This window comes from Mustela erminea, chromosome 13 (genome assembly GCF_009829155.1).
Source record: "Mustela erminea isolate mMusErm1 chromosome 13, mMusErm1.Pri, whole genome shotgun sequence".
Lineage (NCBI taxonomy): Eukaryota > Metazoa > Chordata > Mammalia > Carnivora > Mustelidae > Mustela > Mustela erminea.
In genome coordinates, this window is record NC_045626.1 from 16,939,682 (window position 1) to 16,967,455 (window position 27,774).

Here is a 27,774-nt window from a genome sequence, read left to right on the forward strand (position 1 = left end):
TCAGAGTACAAGAGAAAATCTAACGAGCCTTTTAAACTGTTGAGATGTTACACACTGAAAGATGTTATCAAAGGTGAATTATTTTGTGGCTATTTATGAGTTTTAATTATTCTTCATACACTACCAGCAATGGAGAGGAGCAACATTTTGTAATCTCATTTATCAAGGAATTAATTATGTATAACAGCAAAGACAGGGTACGCTCATCAAGACTACAGAGATCCAAATTCTAATGCACTCTGTTTCTGGAAATTAGATTTTTATAGTCACACACACAAAAAGAGGCATGGAATTTCTCTCAAGAAGGCAAAACATGGGGACTTCAAAAAAAGAGAAAAGAAAAGGCAGCTTAAGAAGTCTGGCTGAGGAATGGGTTCTGAGAACCCTGGCTTTCTATGGGCATCTGCACACCTCCTCACTCACTGCCCAGATGAGCTCCTCCCACAGGGCCCCCCAGGACTGTTAAGAGCAAATCAGTCAAGAGGAAGCTCAGCCTTCTGTGCTTCCCGCAAGTATCATGCCACAGAAAGCAGTAACTAGCAGGAAGCAAGGGATTTTTAAAATTTTTTAAATAGAGCTTTTTTTTTTTTTTTAAAAATGTAGTTTACTCTTGTAAACATTTTAAATTTTAAATACCACCTGCATGTCTCCTAATCAAAGACAGCCACATCCACGATCCGTCAGGATCACCCTTTCCTCTTTTTTCTAAGCAGCACTGGCTACTTCAGAGTGAGCCAAGCCCGTGGAGAGGGTTTTCCTGGTAAGTTTGCGGGTCACATGCCTCACGAGGGAGAAGAGATTTGGAGCACCGATGAACCCTGCTTGGGCAGGGGGTCCACTGTGACCCGGAGACACAGCCCCTGCTCGCCTCCCAGTGGTCTCCAGATTAACAGGATCACTGCTCAGTTTACGTTTCCTGACTTCTTCTCTTCCTCTTATTTGGGGAGAGATCTGGCGTTTCCATGCCATGGCCGAACTCCACTCTATGATGTCACTTCAGCTCTTTTTCCGTCCGCGATGTGGATTTCAACTGTTACCGTGTTTCTCGTTCTCTTCAAGCCCCTCCTTCCAGCCCGCTTTCCCTTCTCCGTGGCTGTCCTCCTCGCCTGGTTCTCGCTGTGACTGCCCGCCCGGCCTCGGGGGGCCGGGGCAATCCTCAAGGATGGTGCACACTTACACGCTTAGGGTGTGAGGTGGGGACATTTCTTGGACTATAACCTCTTTGGAGGTTTGTGGACCGTATTCATTTATACCACTGCATTTTTAAATAGCTCCTGATGCTTTTTCCTTTTCTTCCCAAAGACTGTCATGTTATTCCTGCTCAGGAATGGACTTTTCCCATCTGATCCACACCAAACAAGTTCATTAATCCAAGCCCAGTTCTTGGTACTGAGAGGTCTTCAGCACAGTTCGGCAATACTAAGAATTTTTTCCAGGAGCTGCAATTTCCAGAGAGTTCTGGAAGGAGACGATGGACCAGAGACAGCGAGGTCGGGGAGGGGCAAGGAGAAAAACACGTCTGGTGCCTCCAACAGCAACACCTGGCCACGAGAAAAGAGCAGGCAGCCCGCACTGCCGACCGCAGGGAAACCGTTCCTCCCTCCACGGCTGGTAGGAATCTAATTGCTTCAAACCTTTTGGGTTTGGCAACAGGCATCAAACTAAATTTAATGTGCACAGCATCCTTCGTCATAATACTTTCTCTTCTAGAATTTATACCAAGGGGAAAAAACTGGACAGAAGAACAAAATGTATATTTCAAGATTATAATCATTATGCTGCCTAAATAGCAAAGTAACAAAACAGACTACATGCCCAGCAAGGGCCCTTGGCAGAGCTAGAAAAGGTACAGTCTACGACATGGAATTCAGTGCAGCCCTTACAATGGCCTACCTTCACGTTTCCTGACCTGACACAGAAAGGTATCTGGGATTTTTAGCAGTGTACACAATGCACAATTTCATTCTGTAAAAATAGAAAGTCTTGTATGCATGTGCTTTCGAAGAGTAGTTCTGGAAGGCATCAAAATTTTAATCGCAAATTTTCTCTAGGTGGTAAGAGCGATGGATTGCAGTAGCTTTACATATATTAAACTTTTAGTATTTTGTAATCAGATAAACGAATACAATTGTTTTTGAAAGAAAAAAAAGTGGGGGGATCATACTGTGTTACGTAAGGAGGGCAAGCAAGCAGTCCAGTCCGGGGGCAGCCATCCGGGTCTGTGGCTGACTCTGGCTGCGGGTCTCTCTGGCAGGGAGGGAAGGCTGGTTTCCAGGTCTTGCTCCCCGAGCCCGGCCAGCAATGTCTTTCAGTTCAAGCTTTCTGTGGTCAGTCTCCCTTCTGCTCGGGCTCCTCACCGACAACATCTGAGTGGGCCATTCTGGCTGTGCTTTCAGTTCCACATTTTAGACAGGCTGCGTAGGGCCAGACACAGGCCGCTTCCCGTGCTCCGGGTGCAGTGCTCATCACAGAAGTCACGGGCCAGTCCCCACGAGGCAGGTGCCATTGCTGTCCTTTTCTCGTGGAGAGGGGAGACTCAGGAAGTGGAGAGTGGCCTCCTGCCACCCCACCATCTCCCCACCTCTCGTGAACACCTATTCTGGGCCAGGGTCATCGCTGTTGTGTCTGAACTCAAGGACCCGATGTAAAGGACACTAGCCCAGTGCTTGCCCACAGGAGGTGCTCAGAATGTGCTTCTGAAAAAATCCCCGTTTTTAAAAAAGTCTACTGGCTTGAGTACAAAGTCACCTCTCTTCTTCACAAAGACTATAAATTAGATCAGAGATGGGACTCTCACAAATCTAGACCCTCTTCCTTGGCAGGTTAAAGCTCTGGATTCATACACATCCCCCAGCTTTTCCCAAGGTGCTGTATGTCGAATGTGTGAGGGTCTGCTGAGAAACTGCTTGGATTATTTCAAGTTAAGTGGGACTCGGGCAGAGCAAGGTGCATCTGCCTCTGGCCCCAACCCGGGGCGCTGCTCACTGCTGGGCAAACACCCAGCTGCTGACAGGATATGTGTCCCCCGTACCCCGCGGGATGAGCCTCAGGGGGCCAAGCCGCCTCACCCTCCCCAGCCTCTCTCCAAGCAGACATGAAAGGCAGCCACGAGGCATCCGAGTCAACCTCCCCTTCTACCCCACAGGTGTCATCGGTCTAGCTCCTTGACCTGGGCCTTTGAGGAGCCAGAGCCTCTGCCCTTCCCAGTTTCGGCCAGGACCTTGCCCTGTCTGCTGCACACCCTTCCTCCTATATCCAGTGTCTGCCTTTCACTCATTTCCTTCCCTTATGCAGAGTTTCTCGGCCTTTTTCATTCTGGCCCCTGGAGAGCCCTTTCAGAAGCCCTCCCCTCCCCCCACCTCTTCCCATTTACTCCTACTCCTTCCTCTCTGTGTTAGAAATGAAAGGAAGACAGAGTTCCAGGATGATTATCCGTGTATTATCCTTTGAAAACTGGCAGTAAAGACCCTTAAGTGGATCCTGCTTACAAAACAAAGTCACAGCAATTTAAATTATTTTGTTTTCTCACACTCAGAGCTTGTTACTTACTACATTATTAACAGTTAAAAAAAACAACAACCACCAACTAGGTTACCACCATCATTCATTTGCTCAATAAGCAGGTCTCAGGGGCCACCAAGTGCTGGAGGCGCCAAGGCGACTGAGGTCAGCTCCCAGGAGACAGTGGATTAGCAATGATTAGGGGACAGCCTGAGCAGAGTTTTGAGAGAGGGGAGGACACTGCGCAGGAACGCGGAGGGTGCTGCACAGACAGGGGCTGGCTCGGAAATATCTCTGGGGACAAGGTCATAGGCACACTATGGTTGTCAAAGTGAGCAAATGGAGGAGTCAAAAGACAAGGCTAAAGGTGGACAGTGTCAGGTCATAAGCTATGCTTAAAAAAAAAAAGGTTTCAATTTACCCTGAGGGTCACAGAAAAATCAACAAAGAATTTTTAAGCAGACAAACTGCATGGTTATGTTTGCTCTCGAAGACAGGGGACCCGAAAGGGCAGGCACCTGATTTCCTGGCTTCACCTACACCGCTGAGCACCGCAATGTATAAAAAGGGACAGGTGGTTTTTGACAGCAGAGTCCACTTTTAACAACCCCTGAAGCAGTAAGGAAGACTCGTTTCACTTCCCATACGGCAACCTTCAAACAGGCTCCCTGGTCATGGAGATCTGCTCTGGGAGATGGGAACCGTGTCTCGGCTCTCGTGAAAGGACAGAGACCAGGATCAGATAAGACCTCCCAAGAAGCACTGTCATCACCAGGGACAAATGAATGGAAGGTTCTGGGTTTAAGACAAACACATCCTATGGAACTTTATGATGGTAACGAGAATTCTCAGCAGGCAACTTTACCTTTTTGACATGGACATTTATGATGAATTTAGTCTAATGACACCGTGCGTGCCAAAAAAGAAGGGAACGCTACAAAAATCCGTGCCTGCTGAACCCCACAAGACAACTCCCATCATGACCAAAGAACCATTAAAGGCCCCCCGAAATCACCTCTCCTCGTCATGTACTTAAACCACGATATATACGTACTATTTTTTGAAGTACTTCAATGCTAAAACCAAGGCCCAAACAGTCATATTCCGATTTGTGAGAAGGAGATGGACCTCACGCCCCAGAGGCCTCAGAATCTCTAACTTCTAGGGAAGGAGAGGTAGAGAGAAGGGGCTGTGATCGGAATTTAGTTTCTGGGCAGGACAGGAGGTACCAACATGATGAGATGCTAATTAACATCTGAAACTCTCCGAGGTGATTTAACTGCCCAGCGGAGGCCTAGCCCTTCTGTGAAGCAGCCAAGATTCTGAAAGTCAAAGAGGGAGCCAGGAGAGCCCCACACGTACCTGTCCGAAGTTTTCTTCATCAATACAGAACATGAGGTCCAGTTCAGTAGGATCATTTTCCAAGATCCATTTCAAAGAGTTGTAGTATTCACTATCCTATAGAAAATCACACAGAAATTAAGTCTTCCTTCCCCAAAACTCATTTGACTTATTCATGCCATTAAGTCCTTGTTACGTAATCCCATTCAGAATGCTCAAGGCTTACTAGTCACTAACAGGTGTCTTGCTCTGCTCCAAACCTTCTCTTCCCTGGTCATTTAAAATATAAACCAAATCAAACCAATGTATTGGTGGTAACAGGGGACTGGACTCGAATGCTGTCCTCCATGAAGCATAGAGAAAGCAACTTGCTCTGGCCCAGCAGAAGGTACATTACCAAGCTGACCATGGAGAGATCAATTTACTCCCCATCTTTTAAGGATGAAAATATCAGAGGAAAACAAAAAAGACAGAGAATGTTCTACTTAAATACCAATGATTTTATACCACCTTCCTGCGCTTTTACTGGGCTCTGCAAGTCCTGTAAGCAAACAGGAAGGCTGCTCTGGTGTCACAGCCGAACATAAGGCCCAAGGGCCTGGGATCGGGGACACACCGGCCAGGCTCCGGGAAGGCAGAAGGGAATGTGCACACCAACCGTCAGGAGATGGTATACAATTTAGACATGAAGAGAAATTTCTACGTTCCCAGCTATAAAAGCGTAAGTTAAAGGTGGAAGCTGAGGAGCCATCTCAGGCTGGTGCTCGGGCTCTGGGGAGCCACTCGCCCGCGGGAAGACCAGCTGAGTGGGTTCTGGTGCCCCGCGGGCGTCACCCGCTCCCTTCACACGGGGATGGTGAGCGGAGCCCCGACGGATGCCGGTAAGCGAGGAGAGCACGGCTCCCACGCCCAACCATCTAACAGACACCATCACACCGCAGCAAGGTCAAGGGAATGCAGGTGCTTTCTCGTCAAGTAACAGGATGTGAAAGCAGCGAGGCAGATGTCCTAAGGGGACAGAGAGCTTCCTGATGGCCCAGTGAGTGCGCTGGCACTTGGGCAAATACTCCTATGCTCGCCAGAGCTGGATGGTGGGGGGATGCGTAAATTAAAAGAAAAACAGAAGCAGGAAGTACATTTTGGGAAGAGCGTCATTTTTGTTTTTATAGAAAATCCTTCCGGCCCTACAATGGTCGGACTAGACAAAATGGGTACGTCGACTACAACGTGAAAACTCAAATCCCGTCTCAGAAGGTCTCCCAGCATCCTCCTCTAACTGGGTTCATCCTGTCCCCGGCACCGTACCGGTCACTGTCGCATCGGGGCGAGGGTACATGCTCGTCCCTTTATCTATGTTTTGGCCTCTGCTCCTGCTCTGTGCTGAGATCAGAAAACGAAGGGGCGGTCGACGAAATCTCTCAACACTGGCGGGAGCAGTCCTCGATGGAAAGCAAGAGCTGCCGCGGGACCGCCAGTGGCCCCGTGGATCTAATCTGGTCCAACCAGTTCTGGGTCAGTGAGGGGGCGGAGACCGGAGTCTACAGCCGCCTCCAACACCACAACTCCAGGGAACAGCGATTTACTGACTAGAAAACTCAGGGAGCTCAATTACCTTCTTGAACAAGTCAACGTTCCCCGTTGTTCAAACTGAACGATGACACCCACAAAAATCACTGTGGCTACAACGTGGCCTCAGCTACCCCTCTGTAAGGCACGGGGGCCCACGATGCCCGGCCGTGCTCCGTATTTACTCACCACAGACTCCATGTCATTCAGCGTTATCTGCTTGCCCAACATCATTTTGTAAAATGGTCTAATGAAGAAACCTAGGACGGGTGGAAAGATACGGTTGGTTTCAGAGCTTTGACAGTGCCCTGCATCAGAGCACGAGACAGAAGTGAGGCCGCCCTCAGGCTGAATGAGGGGCCAGGCATGGCCTAGGGGAAGGCGGGGCTCAGGAAGGACACTAGAGCAGGGAGGGGTCAAAAGGCTTCTGGGAGGAGGAAAAAGAGCTTCTTCCGGGCCACGCAGGAGTCTGCAGCTCAAACAAGGCACATGAACAGGAGGGCAAAGAGCAGTGGAAGCAGAGGGGACCAAAAGGAGACTTGCCAAGGTGGGCCACTGCGGAAGCACAGCGCCTCCTGGGAGGACAGGCCAGAGACGGGGCTGGAGAGTCAGGCCACCGCCTGCAGGGATCAGTCATCAGGGAAAAGCCAGGTGAAAATTCCACCTGCACTTGGGGACCACTGTTTGGGCAGTAATGGGGAGAAAACCAGGAAGGCGGCACATGGCCAATGAGGGAGACCACTCAGAAAGCTGTGCAGTCTTCTAGGGCAGGGGATGAAGGCCTCTGGCGATGGACCCCACCACCACACAGGTGGCCCGCAGGGACCCCGACGTAAGCCGGCATCCCTGGACGCCACCTCCTCCCTCCCTCTCACCACGCCCCCCCCCCCATCTGATCTATCACAGAGCTCTGCTACATATTCCCAACGCTGGGGGCTCAGTTACCTTCGGGGTCTAGGGAGGTAAAAGGTGGTGAAAGGAGTAAACCAGCAGAAGGGAGGGGTGGGCGGACCTTCAGAGAACAGAGGCTGTGGCTCCTGGGGCACTCACCATTCTGACCACTCTGGCTCTTAACTCCGCAATTCCCTAGGGCATTCTCCTCCACTCCCTGACACGTTCCTGCCCGTCCCTGCTACTTCCTCCAGAGTCCCTGTCCTTAAGCCATACCAGCTTCTACCTGTGCAAGTCCTACCCCCTCACCCCACCGAGGTCAAACACATCATGGTCAAACGCTCCTGACCCTCCAGCCAAGACACCCTCTCCTGGTGCTGTGATTCTCCTGCCCCCCCCAGCCAAGAGAACAGAAGTTCACTGAGGTCAGGATCCTATCTTCTACTTTCTAGATTTTTCCAGAGTAACTAAGAATGCCTTCTCACTTGGCAGAAGGTAAGTAAACGGACCTCTAAGGCTGAAATGAATCTGCATAGGCTGAAGTAATCTATGCCATGACCCCAAAGCTGCAAAGTAAAATAGACTCTCACACACTATATATGTATGTATTTTATATGTACAAAAATACCAAGGGCAGTTTCCTTCTAACCGAGAAAAATAATGTTTACTTTCTCAACTGAAAATATGAAATGAGAAGATCAAAAACCAACTAGCAAGTACCAGCAGAAACACATGAAAGAGGAAAAGTACAGAGGGGACATCAATTATTGATTGGAATATCTAAGGTTCCATAAACACAATTAACATTAATTCCCCATGAAACCTCATTTTCTATGGTAATTACAATTTTGACCCCAAATTTTACTTTTGGCCTATCCTCAACTGTATCAAGCCCAAATTCTTCAAAAATAGGTATTTCTGAAGCTTTTATTTATTTATGAGAGAGTGAGCGAGCTGGTGGACGGGAGGGGTAGAGTGGAGACGAGCGAACTCCTTGCTGAGCCTCCTTGCTGAGCCTCCTTGCTGAGCGCAGAGCCCTTTGTGGGGCTTATCTCATGACCTGGGCTGAAATCAAGAGTTGGATGCTCAACCCGAGCCACCCAGGCTCTCCCTTCAAAGATACTTCTGACTCCACCTCCTCACCCATGATTTCTGCGAGGCCCTCTTATGGGTGCTGCTTCTGAAGTGTCAGAACCCAGCATAGGTCTCTCCTCTAACTAAGCCTATGCATCCAGCCAGGGAGGGAGTCTGACTTCTAACTGTGAGTGTGCCTTGAAATTCTTCCATGACTTACATGCTCTGAGTAATAATGAGATTCTTCCGTGCCGTCTGTTTTAGCGGTGATCCCAGGGTCGAGGTCTTCATTGGTTATAGCACGGCTTTGAAATTATTTATAATCTCTTTGCATTCAAAAGTAATGATTCAGGGACAAATGGAACAATAGCAGGATACTGGATGGATTAGATCATTTAAATTAACTTTTCAATTAGCTTTTCCATCTGTCACCAAATCTACCTCTTGCTTAAAAAAAAAAAAAGTTATTCTGGAAAACACAGAAAATGTGCAAATACAGAATGTTCTGTGCTTCACGCTGTAAGGTTAAAAAAAATTTTTTTTTCTTTTTTTTTAAAATGTGCAGACACTGTTTTCGGTGCTCAAATTAGGATGACACCAGGGAAAAGCACCTCTTTCACGGCAAACCATAAAACGAATTTATCCAACTCCAGAGAATCAGTGAAACTTCTGCTTAAAATTGCAATGTGAAGATACGACGCCTAGTAAGGAACCACAGACAGCCCCATCTTATTTCCGTTACGTCATGACATCTCAGTAACTTACCATCTAGAAGCTTCCCATGGAATACCGCCAGACCAGCAACTCTTCCGATAAAAGTGAAGTAGGACAAATGGTCTTCGTTACAGAGGCCAGAGTTGGGATTGATCTGAAGCGTGTAGTTGTCCCTTTGGGGAGGGAGAGAGAGGTAAAGCGCAATCATACTTTTATTTTTGATTTTTTTTTAAATTTTATTTATTTGACAGACAGAGATCGCAAGCAGGCAGAGAGAGGGAAGGAAGCAGGCTCCCCACTGAGCAAAGAGCCTGATGTGGGGCTCGATCCCAGGACCCTGAGACCATGACCTGAGCCAAAGGTATAGGCTTAACCCACTGAGCAACCCAGGCACCCCACAATCATACTTTTAAATAAGAAACTCAACAGTCTGAATTCTCCTTTGCCACCCGTCCTTAGACGTGCATGGTGCACCTGCGAACACTGTACCCAATGGGAATGCTAGAGAACACAACTTACTGTCTAGTTAGCCCCGCTGTGACCGACTGAGGTCTAACAAAGCAGGCGCACATGCACTATGTAAGTTACACTGCAAGAAACTGCTGATATCTGACTACTTTTACTCTACAAAAAATGTCAATTTCATACGGTTCAATCAAGTATCTTGGGAGGATGAGGAACACCATATATCAGAAGGGCCGTGTGTCGATTCCCAATGACGTGAGTACTACGGGTTTTCTCTGTGAGGATGAGGGTTGATTCCTTTGAGAGACATTTGGTTTGGAGAGCAAAGTTTTTCCGATGGACCCAACCCTTGTCTGACCACTACTCTGCCCGGAAAGGCTCCAAGAACACTGGGAGCAGCACGCGGCTGTCTCAACAACGCCAACCTCAAAATGTTCACATGTAGCTACTCATCTGTCTTTGGTCTCAAGATCTGGAGGATCAGTGGTTTTCAAAAGGGGCTCCACAGAATCCCTGGGCGGCAGGGCAGGTCGTGTCTCTCTGGGAATGTGGGAGAGAGATAAGGGTCACGCCTCCCTACCCTGCCCTCCACTTCAATGGTTTTTATCAATTTCACACTGCAGGCTTTCTCATGGGACTTGGGAACAACAACAAACAAACAAAAAAAACCAAAATGGGAATTCCTGGCTAGAGCAACCGAGGAGGGCGTGGAGACTGGCTTCCAAAAGAGCTCTCAGGGGAGCAGCACCAGGTAGATGATGCAGGAGAACCCAGGTCCCCTTACAGCACAGGCTGCCCTTCAGCAAGGTCAAGGACTGTTCTACTGGGGCCTCAAGCCTAAACCTAGCCTAAGTCTCTGGAGACTCCACAGCCTGGAAGGAGTGCCTAGCTGTGTAAGCCATGGGTGTTTGATTCCTGAGAAAGCAACTAAGTCTGTCTCAGCTTCGTGTTTGGCGAAGATGAAATCCTAATACGAGGGAGAATCTGTTTCTTCCTTTACAGGACCGAGATGGTACTCTAGATCCTGAAGAATGGGTCCTCGAAGTTCGGATCATTTGCCTTTGAGTAACAGAACTTCAGAAACTGTCCTTGTTCCTGACGTGATGATGAGTTTCGGAATTCTGACACTGACAAATGCTCCCAATTTAGCACAGCATTACTAATGAACATTGCCTCTTGTTCCTCACCAGAAGTACCCAGCACATTTTCCATTTTGATTACATGAACCCGAATGACAAGGGAAAAATCATTCTTAGGTGTTCACAGAGTGCATTACTTCACCATGTGGAGTGGAAACCCGTTCAAGACTTATGTGGGGTGCGGGGGGGTTCTGAAATCAGCAGTGTTAGTTCGTCCTGAATGACTGAGCCACTCATTCTCCCATTAAGTTTAAATTCATTATAAATAAAACCCTTTTTGGTGGGGAGGGAGCACATTCTGAGTGCCCTCGGCATACTTACGTGGCAGAGTACTCAAAAAGCCCATAGTAGGGGTTGAACATCTCTTTGGACAGTAGGAAGAACCACTCTCGGGCCACACCCCCATAGTCAAGACCTTTCTCCGATTCAAATTCGATCCACAATCTAGCTTTCAGAACATCTGGTCTTTTCACGGACATAATTCTCCGATAGGACTCTTCGAAGATGTTATTTCTGTGAAGTTTCATTTCAAACCTATTTGGAATATCAGCCTACACGAAAGAAGAAAACAAGCACGAAATCATATAGCAAATACGCATCCGACTTTTGAACAGAGAAAAACAACAAAGAGTAGAAATGACAGCAGTCTTCAAATAAGCAGAGACGAAGGGCTCCAACAGAGAGTCCGTCCGTCCTTCAGGGATTTCCTCACACACACAGCACGCCTCACTGTGTGTGGCCAAGATACACAGAGCGTGTCCCAGCAGCCGTCAGACAGAGGCACAAGAAACGATACGGAGCAGAATTTGGACAGTCAACGTCTCCCCCTTTCGTAAATAGCTGTGAGGTACCCATCCACCTGCTGGCCTCTGAAATATGGTCAACTCTCCATACGGCTTCTGCCGAAGAAAGGGATGGTAGTCCAGGTCATCATAACCCACAAAACCATCCCCATCCGGCCCAGGGGAGACCCTTTCTCAACTCTGGCCCGGCCTTCAGCTGGGCCGTGTGACCCATGCCTACAGGCTAATTCTGCTGCCACGAGAGGCGGGCCCTCAAGGATCACACCAGGTTGTGGAAAAGCAACACAAAGGTTACAGTTAAAGAACGTGACCATGAACAGGCCCTTAAGGGAAGCTGTGAATCACTGCTGCCTGGAAAAAGGAGGACCAGGGTTAGCCTTGCCCCGACAGCGGACGCCCTGGCAGGATGCCAGAGCGGGACATGCTCTTATCCACAGAGTCATCCCCGGCCACTGGGGGACATGCAGGATACTCACGAAGTAACGCTGATGAATTTCCCGTGTGTGTTACAGAGCCACTGCAAAAGCGGCTCTCCGAGGGCTACCTGCATCAGCACGCTGGAGGGGAGAAGACCCAAAGTGGGAGCTCCCGACGCAGAGACTGTGCCCCATGCACCTGTGTGTCCCCAGTGCCTTGGCCATCATGGAGACCCAGAAAAGAGGCATCGACCAAGGCCATGGAGCAGGAGAGACCAAGATGACACCTGGGCAGACTGGGGTGAGGGGAGTTGTGCCTAACACTGCCTCTTCCCGAGGGGAGGAAGCCAAGAAACAATGGCCGGTGCAGAAACCACGAGCACACGCACTGAGGGGAAAACAGACGGAATCTGTACCAGGGAGGTGACGTCAAACAGGAAGACAGAAGACACAGTGCTGAAGACCCCGGGGCGGGGGGTGGGGATGGGGGTGGGAACAACAGGAAGGGATGGACCACAGGATGGTGTCAGTAGAAGTGTAATACTGTGATTTAAAACGTGGCCTGTAAACACCTCACAGGGCTTCCCACTGAGAATTTCAATCTGAAAATTATACTCGCTCCTAACATGCCAAATATTATAATTTAATACGGTAAACTGTATTTGTGCTGGGGTGCCTGGGTGGCTCAGTTGTTAAGTGTCTGCCTTCGGCTCAGGTCACAATCCCAGGGTCTGGGGATCGAGCCCCACATCTGGCTTCCTGCTCGGCGGGGAGCCTGCTTCTCTCCCTCCCACTCGCCCTGCTTGTGTTCCCTCTCTTGCTGTCTCGCTCTGTCAAATAAATAAAATTAAAAAAAATTTTTTTGTGTTATACATATAATTAAAACTATACTTTTGAATGGGGAGGGAAGGATAGGAACCTTTTTCTGAGTAGGGTCAGGTTTCAAGACGATCACTGTAGGCTTCCCCGCATATTCCCAGTAGGTCCCTAATTATTTTATATCCCATTAAGATCATTTTTACCTTGCGATGTATTATGTAAGACGTAACTGTTCAGGTTGATTTGATATGTAATGCTAAGTCAGTCTTCACTTACCAGGTCTCTTAAAAAGAAAATTCAGACTGAAGAGCCAGGTGGATCAAAGTACAATGGGAAAAGGAAGGTAACTGTTTTTAGTGTACACACAACGGTAACACACAAGTTGTTCTCACTGAAGTCACTTTGGTCACTTACAAAGAACTAAAACAGCATTTTTGGAAGGCATGTTACTCACAGGTTTCTTTAATTTCTTCCTAAAGTAGTCATATTTCTGCTTAAATTCTCTGGAGTAAGGAACAGCCTGGAAGATAAATTTATAAATATAGATAATGTAAACAAATACTCTTGAAATTTTATGTATACCGAGCCAACATTCACAGAATTTCACAAATCATAAACCTTACAGTTCTCACTCTCCATATTATCACTGAAATTTATATAATGTCTACACGGGAAAGTTCTAGAAATTATTGAGGCTAATCAGCACTGTATTGGGGGAGGCTTTCACCCCTGAAAACAACGGTACTGATATTTAAGAAATCATTTTTGGGGATTTGTCACATAAAGCAAAGCACTGTCCATGTGACTTTGGTCTAAATGGGAGTCAGGGTGTAACCTTTTTGTTGTTTTAAGTTTAGGAAAAAGTTACTGGTTATGATTTTTTAACACAAAACCCAAAATGACCTATGTGGTCATTTTGAAAAGACTAACCATGCTTTTAAAAACCACGGGGAGGAAATAAAATGACAAGGCCAGTGACTGGATACTCTTGTCCAGGGTTCTAAAACCAGGTAGACAGCATTCCGGAAACATCTTCGGTTTAGGAATCAGAAGTTTTGCCTCTTACTAGTTAGTAGTCTCGGGCAGGGATTGCTTTAAATGTGGTATAGCTTATCTAGGAAGCAGAGTGATGGTACCAAAGATGGGGGATTCAGTAACTAAGTTAGCGATCATTACTCAAAAGTTGTAGAATCTCTCCTGGCGAAGTAATAACATTTTAATGTAGTCCTTTACATTCTTTACTTGCGATGTTGTAAAGTAGCTCACAGTATCTGAGAGCCAGAGCCCTGACTTCAGGCTCCTGAAAAGGCTTCGAATTTTTTTTATGAAGCAGAAAAGATTGGCTTTTGCACACACACGGACATAACTGGGACAAGCTTCGTACTCAGAAAAACTCATTGCTTTTTCACAAATAGTATGAATTTGGGCAAGAACAGTTTTGCCGATATCATTTTGGGCTAAGTTAATAAAATATACTTATCCTTAGCAAGTGTCTCCAGACTCCAAGCCTAACGCCACCTTACACTTTCAGAAAGAGGAAAAGTGAGGAACCAAAGCTTCCCTCCTTCATACTATTTTAAGACACAATCACACAAACAAGAGCCAAAACAAAAATAACCACTCTTATAGAAAACAACAGTCATGTCAGTGTTTTGCTTTGTAGTTCAAGACCAATAAAGACAAAGTGTTCATGTGTCCTAAGGACAGTCTAAGGACAATTTAGGGTACCTGGGGTCTGTTCTGAAGTTTTTAAGCCATTCTTCATTTGATTTTCCATTGAGCTCTAGATCTGACCACATTATCATATTTATTTTGGGCCCTGTTTAGTCTGATGATACCATGTATGAATGTCCTGATTCTGGAAAAGGCAGAAATTTTGCCAATATCTGGACAACCACCAACATAAGGGAAAGGACCCAATGTTCTGACATAAGCCAATGAAGACATTTTCATGTTTTTGGCTTTACTAACACTAGAGCCCATTACAAACTAAGACTTCCTGTATATTCACTATTTGGTGGTTCCTTTACTGAGTCACTCAACAGACATTTCTTGAGCACCTACTACGTGCTGGGCATCTGAGGTGCTTGGGAAGTAATGCTATCTCAACCAATGATTTCTTTCCCTGTTCCCTCGCCAGGCTTGCAAGCTACTATGTGCAACAGGCAGTAGGAAATACATGAAGAGTGGTGAATGTACTGAGGAAAAACGGAGAGAGAGCGCCCAGTAAGCTACTTGGTATAAGTGGTCAGGGAAGGCAGCTCTGTGGAAGGGACATCTGAGCAGAGTGACAGGAGGGACAAAAGCAATGTGTGTAGTCTCGAGAAGGAAAGTGTTCAGCCGATGCTCTTAGTTACACTTAACAGTGACAGAGGGAAAGTAAAGCTGAACAAAGCCAGGCCCTTCCACTGCCTCAGGCCGGCTTTAGCGGACCTGACTTGTCAGGCAGAGCCCCATGCCAGCTCGCCATTGACAAACCCTCTTGACCACAGAATTTCTTCACAGTTAAGAAGAAATGGACCAGATGCACTTCAAGGCTCTTCCATTTCCAAAATTCTGTGATCCCCAGCTCTTACTTTTTGGTTTTGTGTGCTCCCTGAAAATGTTGAAGAAAGGCTTAAAATTTAAGTTCAAGAGTCTTAAATGACAGGGAGGGGGAGGGGATGTATTTTAAAATGTTGCCCCCAGCCTGAGCTCTCTCTTCTGTCTGCCTTATAACTGGGAGGTGCTGATTACACGTGCGAGGAAATAAAATGCTGAGGTATTTCTGGTCTTTCTTTCTGGGGAATGAGGCATGAGAACTGAAAAATCATTATCTTCCTCCAATACTTTTCTCTCTAGAGAGAGTTCTTATGAATAAAAAGAAGATTAAGGAGGTTTTTATATTCTCAACAGATGTCAACAGCAGAGCAGGACGAAGACATCCATATTGTGGAGCCTCTGAAGACAATGACAAGGGTAGGCTGGCCATGTCTTGTACTGGACAGGCCAGACCGTTTACTCCCGCTCTTGAAAATGTGGCATCTTATTTTCTTATTTGCAATCTAGCTTATAAAATAAAGCCTGCTTCAGAACTTAACGTGCCTGTTGATTCAGGCCCTTCACTCTTTATTAAATAGGTTTCCTATTCTGAGCAAAGGTGACATGCTGCCTTGTGGCAGAAGCTGGGCTTGAGGATTTTCTGTCCATCCTAGCCAAGCTGGTGCCAGAGCTCCTTCCGGAGGAGGGCTCGTGTCCAACACGGAGACTGAGGGGAGAGGTCAGCACACCTGTCGCTCGACTTCCACTTCTGGCATTTGCTGGAACTAAGGGCAACACAATTAATTTTCTGAGCTGCTGACAAACTGGGAAGAGCATCGTCTTCCCTATCTTCCGGAGGGGACCTGCTCTGAATGGTCAAAGCAGCTGATTATGAAGTTCTCAGCAAAGTACAAAGCGTGACACCAACATGAGAGCATTCATAAGAGCAGCAAGCACGGACAGCACGTAACACTCGCGCTGGTGATGCCTGGAACACAGAGAGCTTACTGACTTACAGTAATGTTGCGCTGGCCGCCACAGGAAGGCACCCCGCCCCCCGAAACTGGGTTTTTTTTTTAAACTTGGGGGAAAAGAGAAACTTGAGGTTCCAGATAAGCAGAAAGACTTAAAATTAAAGAAGTGGGCATTGGACCTAGACTTGGTGCTTGGGCTGGGATTTTAATCCTCACGGGGGGAGGGGCACAGAAGTTGGCCTATAGTCTGCACGACCTAGGGAGTAAGAATAGAGTTCCCTGCTTAAAACCTCCATCTGACATGGGGACAAGAAAACTACCCGCCAGCCCAGGAAAGTTGTTAGGAAGCTTACCTTCTGTCCAGGACCACAAACGAGAGAAAAACAAAAAGAAACAGACCTGTAATACAGTCATACTCTAAGCCTACACCAAAGTGGGTATGAAGTCCACAGTTCTAGTAACTGGGTCTGCATGATCCCAAGCTAAGAAGTTCACGGTAAACACAAGCCAGGTCTTATAAGTGCCTCATGGGGGGGCGGGAACAAAAGGAAAAGAAAAAAAGAAAAAAAAAAAGATGAGCGCACACACACAAATTATAAACTGAAACTGGTTAGAAACCGAACTAAACTGTACTAGCATGGAGGAGAGTCTACAGACACGACATATGGGAGATTTCAGAGATAACAGAATAATCTGAAAGAGAATACGAAATAAGCATTTTAAGAATGATCGGAGAGCTATGGATGAATTAAAAAAGAAAATAAAAAATGAAAGAGCATGACAGAGTAACAGTAACTGAAAAGACCAAGCAAATTTAAGAAGACCCAATAGAATGATGAGTAATTAAACACAGTTAATGAAGAATAGACACAATGAACTGGTAAAGGGCAGGTTATAAGAAGCTTAATAAGAAAGAATCAGCTGAGAACTGAGCCCGCAACACAGCAATGAGATAGATGCTGGGGGTGGAGGGGGAGAGGGAGAGAAGGAGACAGAGAGAAAGGGAGAGAGATGGAAAACAGGAAAGCTAAGAGAGATGGAAAACAGGAAAGCTAAGAGATTAGGAAGACAGAAGGTAAAGGTGAATCACATACCCAGGAGGAATACTGGTACAGATAACCAGGAAGAATGGCAAGGATAGAGTATGTGAGAAATAACTGCTGAGAATCTTCTAGAATGGAGGGAAGACAGGGTCCTCATACTGAAGAATTACAGTGAGTCCAAAGCAGAATCAATATAAAGAAATCCACACTTAGGTTCATGAGAGTAAAACGATACAGTGCCAAAGTTGCAGAGAAAATTCAAAATTGCCAGAGAAAAGAAAGATTTACCTACCAAAAAATGACAATCAACAACCTTCTCAATAGTCGTGGAGGTCGGAAAACAAGAAAGAAAATCTCCAAAGTTTTAGGAAAACAACTGTTGGCCAAGGCTTCTAGAGCTCAACTGCCGTTTAACGGAGAGGTCAGATAAGCCCTCCCTTCAGACGAAGAGCTCCCACTCTCGGACAGTGCTGCCTGAGCGGCAAGGCCAACCGTGGGAGCAGGTGCTCACACACAGACCTCGCTGACTTTTAGCAGGCCTGTGCTGGGACACCCCTATTTGCACAGCTAAGAAGCTTCCAGATGATTCTGATGCTGCTGATCTGTAGACAACACTCTGAGAAACAGGAACCATATTCATATGGAGGATAACCTGGTGTTTAAACAGCAGGTCTAAGAACCAATGTGGGCGCAGAAATCTGTCTACACACACCGGAAGGAAATAAGCACGTTGTCTGTTGTGGAAATGGGTAAAATATCAATGGCTCTTCGGAAAGTTTTAAAATGTTGCCGAACAATGGAGAGTGAGTGGAAGAATGGCGTCAGAGTTCCCTCAAGTCCTACCTTGCTCAGGAGGTGAGTACGGAGCTATTACTTTTGACATGAAGTACGTTGACTGAAAACTTTAATGTAAGCACCAGAGGCACAGAAATAGGAAATACAACTTCAAAGCAAGTATAGAAAACAAAATGAAATAAAGGGTACTTCCTCAACCTGACAGAAGGTAAGGAAAGGGGAAAAATACGGGTAGTTGAGTGGGAGGAAAGTCATACCAGGGAAATAGTAAAGAAGAGAAAGTGAACGTAATGGACTGATAAAGCCATGCTTGCCATCGGAGAGTCCGACACTACTGTCTTGGTTAGACAGAACGGCCAGGAAAAAAAAAAAAAAGCAGTGATGGAAATGGATAATTTGAACACCATAAGCTTAATTTAATGGACATGTAAAGAACTCTATACCCAACAAAGACAGAATACACATTCTTTTCAAACACAAAAGGAACATTTAGAAAAAATGGCCAAGCTGCCAAGGAAGTTTCAAATATCTGGTAATCAATATTCCATAGATAATATTCTCTGACCACAATGCAGTAAAATTGGAAAATTAGTAAGAAATGGATAGGCAAAAACCCTTCCATACTCTTAGAAACGAAAAGCACATTCTAAATAGCTTGTAAGTCAAGGAGAGAAAGAAATCATGGAAATTACCAAATATTCAGAACTGAATGACAACAAAAGCCAGCTGTCTGTATTAAGTTGATAATTACCTAAATATACATGTTCTTCCTGAAAGAAGCATCCCTATTACTAATGAAAGAATAAAACAAGGCTCTTTTGTTAGTTTTAAAAAAAAAAAGGATCTTTCTTTGGGTCAAATTTACTTGGATATATGATGCTAAATAATTTTCAACACCAGTAAGAACTAACAGTGTTTGAGTAAAGGTAGATGACCAGTTAAGTGATAGAGATGTTTCCAAAGGCTTCAGAATTATGTCAGAAGTCCTCTGTCACTTGAAAACTGCACTGATTCCTGAATACCTTGTTTGTGAGGATGTAGAAGAGAAAACAGGACTCTAACACCTTATCGTGACTGTGAATGTATCAAAAGGAAGCCATGGTAGTAAGCCAGGTGTTGAAGTCACATAAAAAGCAGCTGTTTTAACTGAGGTATGATTGGGCACTTGGCGTTACACAGTAGCAAAGGAGCTGAACAAAGCCAATAAACAAATCCAACAATTTAAACTAAGGGGATGTCAAATATCAAAGGTACGTTTGCATGGCATTACCTTTCACGTTTTCAAATGGACTTACCTTTGTTAATTGAGAACCTAATTTGAATGGAATCAGATTAAAGCCACAAAAGCAGTATTTTAAAAATACTTAATGGCCTCTTAGTTCAGCACTCAATATGCTTTCTTTCCTTTTGCGCCTCCTCCAGTTTTTAGCAGATTCCCAGGTCTGCAATACTTTGCTGAGGCCACATGTTTCCTGTAATTCCAAATTAGCTCCCCACACTCATATAAACACTGGCCAGAGATGCTGGTCCATTCCCTGCCGGTGACCGTCACCCACGTGGTGTTTGGTACCAAGTCCTTATGAACACAGCGTGTGGCAGGACTTTAAGAGGGCGCTCTACCTAGCTTCCTTCTGCGCCCGGCGTCTACGTGGGGGCTGCGAGGAACTGAGTGGGTCAGCAGAGACAGGAGTTCTTAACTCCGCCAGCTCCAGAGGTTGGCTACAACCTCACCCAAACTTTTCCAGACGTCCCACGCTGGAAGAGAGTCAGAATACAGCTTAAATTTGTTAGCACGCATTTACCACCCTTGGCCAAAAGAAAGGACAGAACGCTACAGATACAGGGCTTGGCTTTGTATAAAAAGAGAGAACATTTTAATTGTTGGACCTTTAATCCACCTTTTTACAAATGTGAAAAGAAAACGTTTAGTTTTGTTACCATTAGCCAAGCACTTTCTTTTCCTTTCTAGTGAAAGCCCTTCGAAAAGGCAAATGCAGTTGGATCCCACCCAGGAATTCAAGTGAGGAGGAGATGAGGACCATTCTGAACTAGCCAACCACCCCAGGCCCCGGCACTGGGGAAGCGGCCATACTCCAGAAATATGTGTTTAGATGCAACCCAAATATTACACCGAAGAGTGAAAACTTGAGAATACTGACCGGACCAGTAATCGCTGGATTCTGCAGTCTTGGGTCTTCCCACTGAGTAATTTTGCTATCTGAAAATTAATGTTTAAAAAAAAAAAAATCAGCATTTCCAATCTATTGTGTCAAAAATGTTATAAAAAACTGAATTATTTCTGGGTTTTTCAAAAGTTGTCCCCCAAAATGAGTAACTTAGCATTTCAGGGTTAGAAGAGCACCTAGTCTATACGGCAGCCCCTCCCCCAATACTGTTTAGTCCACAACACTCCATCAAAAATGCACGACGAAAGCCAAACCATCTATTCACACTGTTTTTGGCAAGAAAGCCTGCCAAAATTTCAATTATAAACCCCTGTTCTTTCAAGGGTTTATAACTTGATCTTGATCTCCCTTTAACTGAAAAAAGGCACAACAAATCTTAGTCCCTAAAAAGTTAACACACACAGACACACACACACATGATTTTTCTCATTTCAAGTATTTTTTTCTTTGCTTACAGTGTTGGCAAACTGCTTTCAACTAAGAATCCTACACTGGACCAACGAATGATCCATTACTCATGGGCACACAAAAATCAGAGCAGCTGAGGAGTCCACAACCATGAGCATCAGATAGAGCCAATGAAGAGGACAGAAAAAGGTTTCCCTTTTGGTCACGTTGGCAAGAAGTGCGTTTCTTTCTTATAAATGAGTCAGTGTCAGCAAGACTGTTCAACGGCACCTGTGCAATTATTCCAGGGGTGCAGGTGACATGGTGCCCTGGGTGCCCCAAATCACGTGGGTTTTCGGACTATGCCATAGGATTGCAGTGTGTGTGGGAGGCAGGGATGGATTCGCGTGAAATATACGGGGAGGGAAGACTGGGGGCCAATGGGTTCTCTCTGGGACTTCAGGGAATCTAAGCTGGTTAAAAAAAAAAAAAAACAGGAAATTAAAAATATGGATTCTGCTCATTTCCTACATATCCTGTAAACAGACGGATAAGATTAAGCAAAAAATTTGGTTTTAATGACCGTAGCAGAAATTTCTCCAAATCTGGTATTCTAATTATTTTAACGAAAGTAGAGGTCAAGTTTTAAAATCCACTGCTGAAGCACAGGATTCTAGATTCATGTTGGCAGGAAATGTACATGAGACATTTCAATGGTCTTAGAGAACTTTGATGGAAGCAAAAGGCATTTTGAGTCCCTTACCTCATACATAAGAAATCTGGAAAGTAAAAGTTGCCATTGTGATAGAGAATGAAAGAAAACCAAATAAAGGGACTACAGCTGAGTGACAGCTCCCTGGACCATAGTCCCATCACCTAGCTACCTGGGTCGAAGCTAAAGTTAACTGATGACGACACACACATGGCGCCTCCCATAGTCTATCCAGATCTACCCTTGACACGTGTGCCCGCATTTCCATGGCAACCTCAACTCCAACTTGACCAAAACCAAACTCATAATCCTCCCGAAACAAAACCCATTCCTCCCGTACCCCCAAATGCCAGCACCAGAACGCTCCCAGGGTTCAAACCCGGCACTGGCCCCATCCCTATCCGCCCTGGCCGTTCTCCTCCGACGCTCGCCAAGCTGTGTCCCCCGTCTCACTGAGAAAGCTGCTTCCTGGAGGGCGGATCGCTTCCATGGACTCTGCCCTATGTTTCCCTGGCCTTGGGCTCACTCAGCCCAGTTCGAGCCTTCCTCGGTAGTTCTGCCATGAGGATCTTTCTAAAGAACAAATCTGACCGTTGTCAGGCCCCTCCAGAAAAACCCTTAGGGCCTCCCTCCTGCCAGGAGAAGGGACCTATGTTCCCACCCCTGGTCAACACCCTTGGACTGGAGCCACGTGCCTCCACGGAGCCCTGGCCCTTTGCTGCCCCACCACAGCACTTGGACTGTGGCCCAGTCCACACACCTTCATACACCTGCCTGTTTTCTCCCTCCAGGGCTCGCTCTCCACCGGGCTTTCCTGGGTAAATCTGACTCCTCACTTAGGATCCATCCAAAAACTCATCTGTTCCTAAGGCCCTCCTGCAGCCAGCCCCCCAGCCCTGGCGCCAGGCCACGTGGCAAGTTAGTGTGGTCTCTACTTGTTCTGCTTTTTCAAAGCTGGTTCACTCCTCTACCCAACACTGCAAATGCTTCCTGGGGCTCCCAAGTTTCTATGTGGTGACCATGCAGATCGATTTAAAGCTAAGTATTGTCAATACAGGACAGGAATGTGAAGTGGCCGTTTATCCATTCTCCAGAACTTCTGAATGTAAACTTGCTTTATGCTGTCATTGTATTTGAAATAAAGGGACAAGAATGAAGAAGAATTACAAACTCAGTTCATTCAGCTACGGTTAACAGGTTTGCTAAGACTGCTGGCAAGAAAGACGAAAATAGGATCTTATAGCCTTACTGGAATTCTCTTTCCTCTTCTAGCTTTGTGTCTCAGACACCTGTGGCCACGGACTGAGACAAAGGGCAGACGAAGGGCATCCCTGATCTTTAAGAACCACACGACCCCTAAGAGAGGCAGATTTGGTTCAAGATCTTCCCTTAACCTTTTACCCCAGGCTCGACACAGGAGCTATCTGATAAACGGCAATACTTTGGCTCTTCTGAAATGATGTCTTTAAGATGGTTATTTCTAATCCTGAAAGTGTCTGACTTCTCAAGAGTTTATAAAGCAAAAATAGATAGCCTCGTTGTTTAAAGGACAAGGGCACTGATGTCTTTATCCTTCGTGTGCACTCCTGTGTGCTGGTGATGATGGAGACAGGACGACTCTGCATCTGTCCTGAGACAACAGGCCGCACAGTAAAATGCCATGTGTAGGGATGGCATGGCTTCTGCCCTGCTCGCGGCAGGACAGCAAAGGGAGATGCGGAATTTTTCAAGAAATCTGATGTGGGGGAACTGCTTGGAAGGAGAGCTCATCTGGAAGGTAAAGGCATTCTTAAAACATCACCTACCAGGTGAGGAAAGGCAATCTGGAGAGCACCTGTCAGCCTGACAGAGCTTTTTTTTTTTTTTTTTTTTAAATATTTCATTTATTTACAGGGAGAGGGAGAGGGAGAGAGAGAGAGAGCGCGCGCGCGCACGCGAGAGCGAGCACACAAGCAGGCAGAGAGGCTGGAAGAGGCAGATAGAGAAGCAGGCTCCCTGCCGAGGAAGGAACCCAATCGGAACTCGATCCCAGGACTCTGGGATCATGACCCGAGCCAAAGGCATCGGCTTAACCCACTAAGCCACCCAGGCATCCCCCGATAGAGCTTCTTAAAGAGACATGTATTCTGTGCTTTTCACAGGCCAGGTTTTGGTGAAGCAGCACATGAAGTTAACTGTTTCACTGACATGTATCCCTTTATAGGTTTCCATTGAGTAAACCTTGACAAACGGGAGAAATGGCAGAAACGCTGCATCAACAGCAAACGAGGTTATCCTAAACCGATCTTTTCTCTTTCGCAGTTTTTACTCATTTCCACTATTCTCTGGTTCAGAGACCCTTTTTGAAGGGTAGAGAGCAAAGGCAAACTTTAATCTCCACGGAAAGGACTGAAAATACCACCTTTTGTAGCTCAGATCAACCAGGCACTGTATGTGGTTTATACCATCCCCGGGAGCAAAGAGGAGCCTCCGACAGGTGGTCTGTTCTGGCAAGGGGAGTGGGAAGGGAGGGCCTGAGTGCTGGGAGGGGCTGCTGGACCGGTCCCGAAGGAGGAAGAGCCCAGACACTTAGCAGAACTACCCCCTCCTGCCTCCTGACGAACAGAAGCAGGGGTAGCTTGGCTGCTGCTTCCCCAAGGCGAGTTCTCTCCACTTTCCGACCAAGGACTTCACCTGCCTCACGCCTTCACCACGGACCCTCCGTGAATTAGCTTCAAGTTACTGTTCATTAAGCATCTACTCTGCATTATACTAATCTACGCATAGCACTAGGAAAATGGTCTATGATCTTTATTATTTCTCATGTACAGTAGGATGGACTTTTGCAATAGAGTTTTTCTTGTTGGGGGCCGTGGCATTAAGGACATTCATAAAATTCTTTTCAGGTTGACCTGAATGTCAGGTCACCAGCCAGAACATGGCCACGATGCTGTGAGAGATATTCTGTGTGTAGCAGACCAAGGTTAGGCTACTGGTTAAGATTTTAAGAAAAAGATCATTATCATTTGTACCTACCTTTGAAAACTGAAACTGCAAAGCATTAAAACTAAAAGAGGATTTGTTTTTTGTGGAAAAAAGAGTGTCTCCCCTCCCTTAACAAATTATGTTAGGAGTAGAATTATAACAAACAGCATATTAGAGGAAAAAGTGGCAGTACACACGTTTTATAACATTTATGGTAGCAATTTTAGGCTCACCGTAAAACTCTGGAAAGCAGACAAACCCTTAGTACTTTTACTTGTCAAAGACAAAACTAAGCCTATGTACCTTGAATTACTGAATTTTAACCAAAGGTAGCCCATTCTCTCAAGAGCCCTAGGAATTCTACTTCTGGTTTAAGTCTCAACTACTGGGCTCCTTAATTTATAAAAAGTCTGTCAAGCTCCTGAGGACACCCGTGGTCCGACTCTCCAGCCACCCGCTCCCCGGGGGACTTTTGATGAGTTAAGAGAATGCGACGCTGGAGAAACCTGAGGCCGACTCGCTGATCTTTAGGAACCAAATGAAAACACAGGACAAAATCCGACCAGCTGCACATGCCTCTCAACAGAACTGAGACTTCTCTTACATACACATATTCTAGAAGTTCTGGGGGATATACAAGTATGTTACCATGGAGGGCATGTTGCCTTAAAAACAAAACCCAAAAACAACACTGGCTAAAAGTGAAACCTTCATTATTTTAACTTTTAGTTGAAATGAGAAACCGCACATTTATTCACAGGTGCTGGAGTAACTGTAATTTCAAGATACGAACTACACAGAGATTAGTGTGTTGGGTGCAAAGGCACATGCTATGAATAGAAAATAAGTCAGAATGGGCTTCTTGCCGTAAGACCTCTGATGGTGGTGTTGAGGACACATGCTGCTTTCAGCATGGCTCACACACAGATTTTTGACTCCATTGTTACTTCTAACCTTATTTTCTATTACTAGAGTGTATTTATTAAAAGCGCAGAGATCAAGGGGTTATTGACCCAAAATTTTTTTTAATGGGACAAAAAAAAAGTTAATAGGTCACAAGATCAAATTGGGTAAAAGCTTGATGGGCTCCTTTCAGGCAAACTTGGAAGGGATGCACAGTACCGTACGAGGGCACTGACTCTCTGGGCTCATTCTCGCCACAGAACACCTGGCTGCCTGGACGAAGAGTAAAATGACACGCCTTTCACTATCATCTGGATGATTCCGTCTCCCCCATCCCTCCACCTGCCATGCCTGTGTGCCCATGGAAGAGCCTACTTACTGTGGTCGATATAAAATGTTCGGCCATCCAAGTGAATTCTTTCTTCCCAACCAGGCTGGTGGTAGAGAAAAAGAGAAAGAGAGAGAGAGAAAGAAAGAAAATATACAACCATTAGATAACAGTTCCAATAAATAAATAAGTATATAAATAAGTATATAAATAAGTAAGTAAATCCATCAATCGATCTCAATGGCTAAATTTAAACACTCTAAGGACACTTTCTGGCTCTTCTCTTCCAGGGTTCTTGTCAGGTTAAGAACAAACCGCAAACATCTCACGTTAACCCGTCAACATCTATCAACACGCTATATCATGTGTCCGCCAGCCTCTGGCGTCCTCACTGGCTGTGTGATGACCAGGAAGCAGGGCCTGCTCTGTCAAAAGCTTCCAAGAGCAACTCCGGGGTTCCACGGAACAGCCGGGTTTAGGACTGAGTAGCTCATACCGAGAACTGAAGGGAGAAGGGAGGCTGACTTAAACATGCAGAGCCAGAGGCTTTAGTCCTGTCACGGCGTGGCCGAGGGACCTACCACTGAGATTCTCTCTCTCTCTCTCTGGACTCAGGAAATAGATTTGGGTATTTTTTCTGACGGAAGGCCAGAATGCCCTCATTATCTGAACGGTGCCTACTTGCTATTACAACTCAGGGATCCAACACGGGATGACAACCCGCATTCTTTCGTATCTGATCTTGGTTTCTGGCTCTCTCCAGGCTCTTTCCATCTCAACCCAGGAACCAGACAGTTCTGGAGAGGGAGGGATCTTTGTGTAAAGCCCGAGGAACGAAAACTGACCCCTAACCTTTCTAGATTCAAGTTGTGCCACCACAGACCACAGGCCAGGCAACGGAGAGGTTCTTGGCGCTGGGAAAATCCCCTCGAGAACTCCCAGCACCCCCCGTTCTACAGGAGCCTCGAGTCTCCCCACCTTCTTGCCCTCGTATGGTTTTTTGACTGTGGATGGGGGGAGGCTGAGGAAGTAGTGAGTAAAGTTTCAATCCAGCCCAACATGGGAGTAAACAGAGCTCAACGCCCACCTGGGCCCCCCAGAGACAATAAACTATCAAAGAAATTAAACTTTATAGACAGTCCTCAACAGGAGAGAAAAACTTAAAATACATCTGCAGGCTAATGATTTACAGAAACGGTCGGTGATTACTTCCTTTGTCTCCGACTGTTTTCAATATTTCTGTTCCAGTGACTGCCTTAGCAGGACGGATGGAACCGAGCGGCTGCAACGTTAGAAAATAGATGCCAGTGGCCTGTCACGTGTGGAGACCACCTCTGACATTCTAGTTACAGGGTCTACTTTCTCTGAGCTGTTAACATTCAGAAACCTCTTTCACAAGTACAGGGCATCGACTGAATGTGCTTTTGGAATTCAGCCATGCACCCAATTCTATGAAGCGATTAAAGACCAATGGAACCTAAAAATGCCTAGAGAAAGAGAAGGCCCACAGGGTCTCTCCATCAACATGGCGCAGATGAATGGATAAATACTTTGAGACTAGTCTGCATGTCTCCAGCGTACTCACAGGAAGAGGGCCGAGGTCATTGGGGTTTAAAGATGCCTTTGACCGCATGTGTACTGGAAATTTCAGGCGTGGATCTTCCTGCAAGAAAAAACGTCAAAGGCAGAGGACGTTACAAGGGACTCTGTATGCGATGTCACCGGCTCCTCCCCTTCTGGAGCAGGGCAGTCCAAGGGCATGGAGAGGCTTGCCTGCCTGCCCTGGGGAAGAGAGGTCTTCTCTTTGTATAGGAAAGCTGGTTGACCAGCTCTCAAGGAAGATTTTATTCTTCTCCTGTCCTTGGTGAAAGCAGAACAGTGAGGGTATTTCAATTAAAGGTGAAGTGTTTTCCCCTGAGGCTTCTAGCAGGTGAAGAGGAAGAGAGTCCCAGCAGAGAGGTTACTATGGAAACCACAACGGAGGGGGCTGTGCAGATGAGGCTCTCCTGGACAGAGGGGATGGGGATGGTGGTGTGTACATGTCTCTTTGCTACTGAGCTGCGGGTGAGGGCAGCCAGCCTTCCCATCGGTCCCAAGCTTCCTACTGTGCCCTTCTACTCCCTGATCTGTGACTCTGATCTGAGGGTCAAGTCGTGTCCTGGCCAGAGTTTGGTGGCCTCATTACGTGATACCTCCTACCCCTAACTAGAGAACCTTACTGAGATTCCTGATG

The 27,774-nt window shown here is 46.2% G+C and overlaps 1 protein-coding gene and 1 long non-coding RNA gene across 8 annotated transcripts in view; one reads left to right on the forward strand and one right to left on the reverse strand.

The window, feature by feature from the left end:
- The window catches only part of NEDD4L (NEDD4 like E3 ubiquitin protein ligase), a 327,498-nt gene that overhangs the window by 12,106 nt on the left and 287,618 nt on the right, over positions 1-27,774 (reverse strand). For all 6 annotated transcript variants that reach the window (XM_032310031.1, XM_032310032.1, XM_032310035.1 and 3 more), the window contains 8 exons: positions 27,127-27,204; positions 25,593-25,647; positions 20,221-20,279; positions 13,184-13,249; positions 11,013-11,242; positions 9,139-9,260; positions 6,598-6,668; positions 4,864-4,959 (listed from right to left, as the gene is read on the reverse strand). In XM_032310031.1, coding sequence (XP_032165922.1) covers positions 4,864-4,959; positions 6,598-6,668; positions 9,139-9,260; positions 11,013-11,242; positions 13,184-13,249; positions 20,221-20,279; positions 25,593-25,647; positions 27,127-27,204 — 777 coding nt within the window. The remainder of the gene's footprint in view (positions 1-4,863; positions 4,960-6,597; positions 6,669-9,138; positions 9,261-11,012; positions 11,243-13,183; positions 13,250-20,220; positions 20,280-25,592; positions 25,648-27,126; positions 27,205-27,774) is intronic.
- LOC116571736 lies at positions 695-15,823 on the forward strand. 2 transcript variants are annotated; one of them, XR_004277967.1, is made up of 5 exons: positions 695-760; positions 8,939-9,077; positions 13,009-13,072; positions 14,870-14,955; positions 15,625-15,823. It is a non-coding gene; the product is annotated as an uncharacterized LOC116571736 (long non-coding RNA). The 2 variants fall into 2 exon arrangements; XR_004277966.1 differs by lacking the exon at positions 695-760 and adding an exon at positions 6,705-6,955.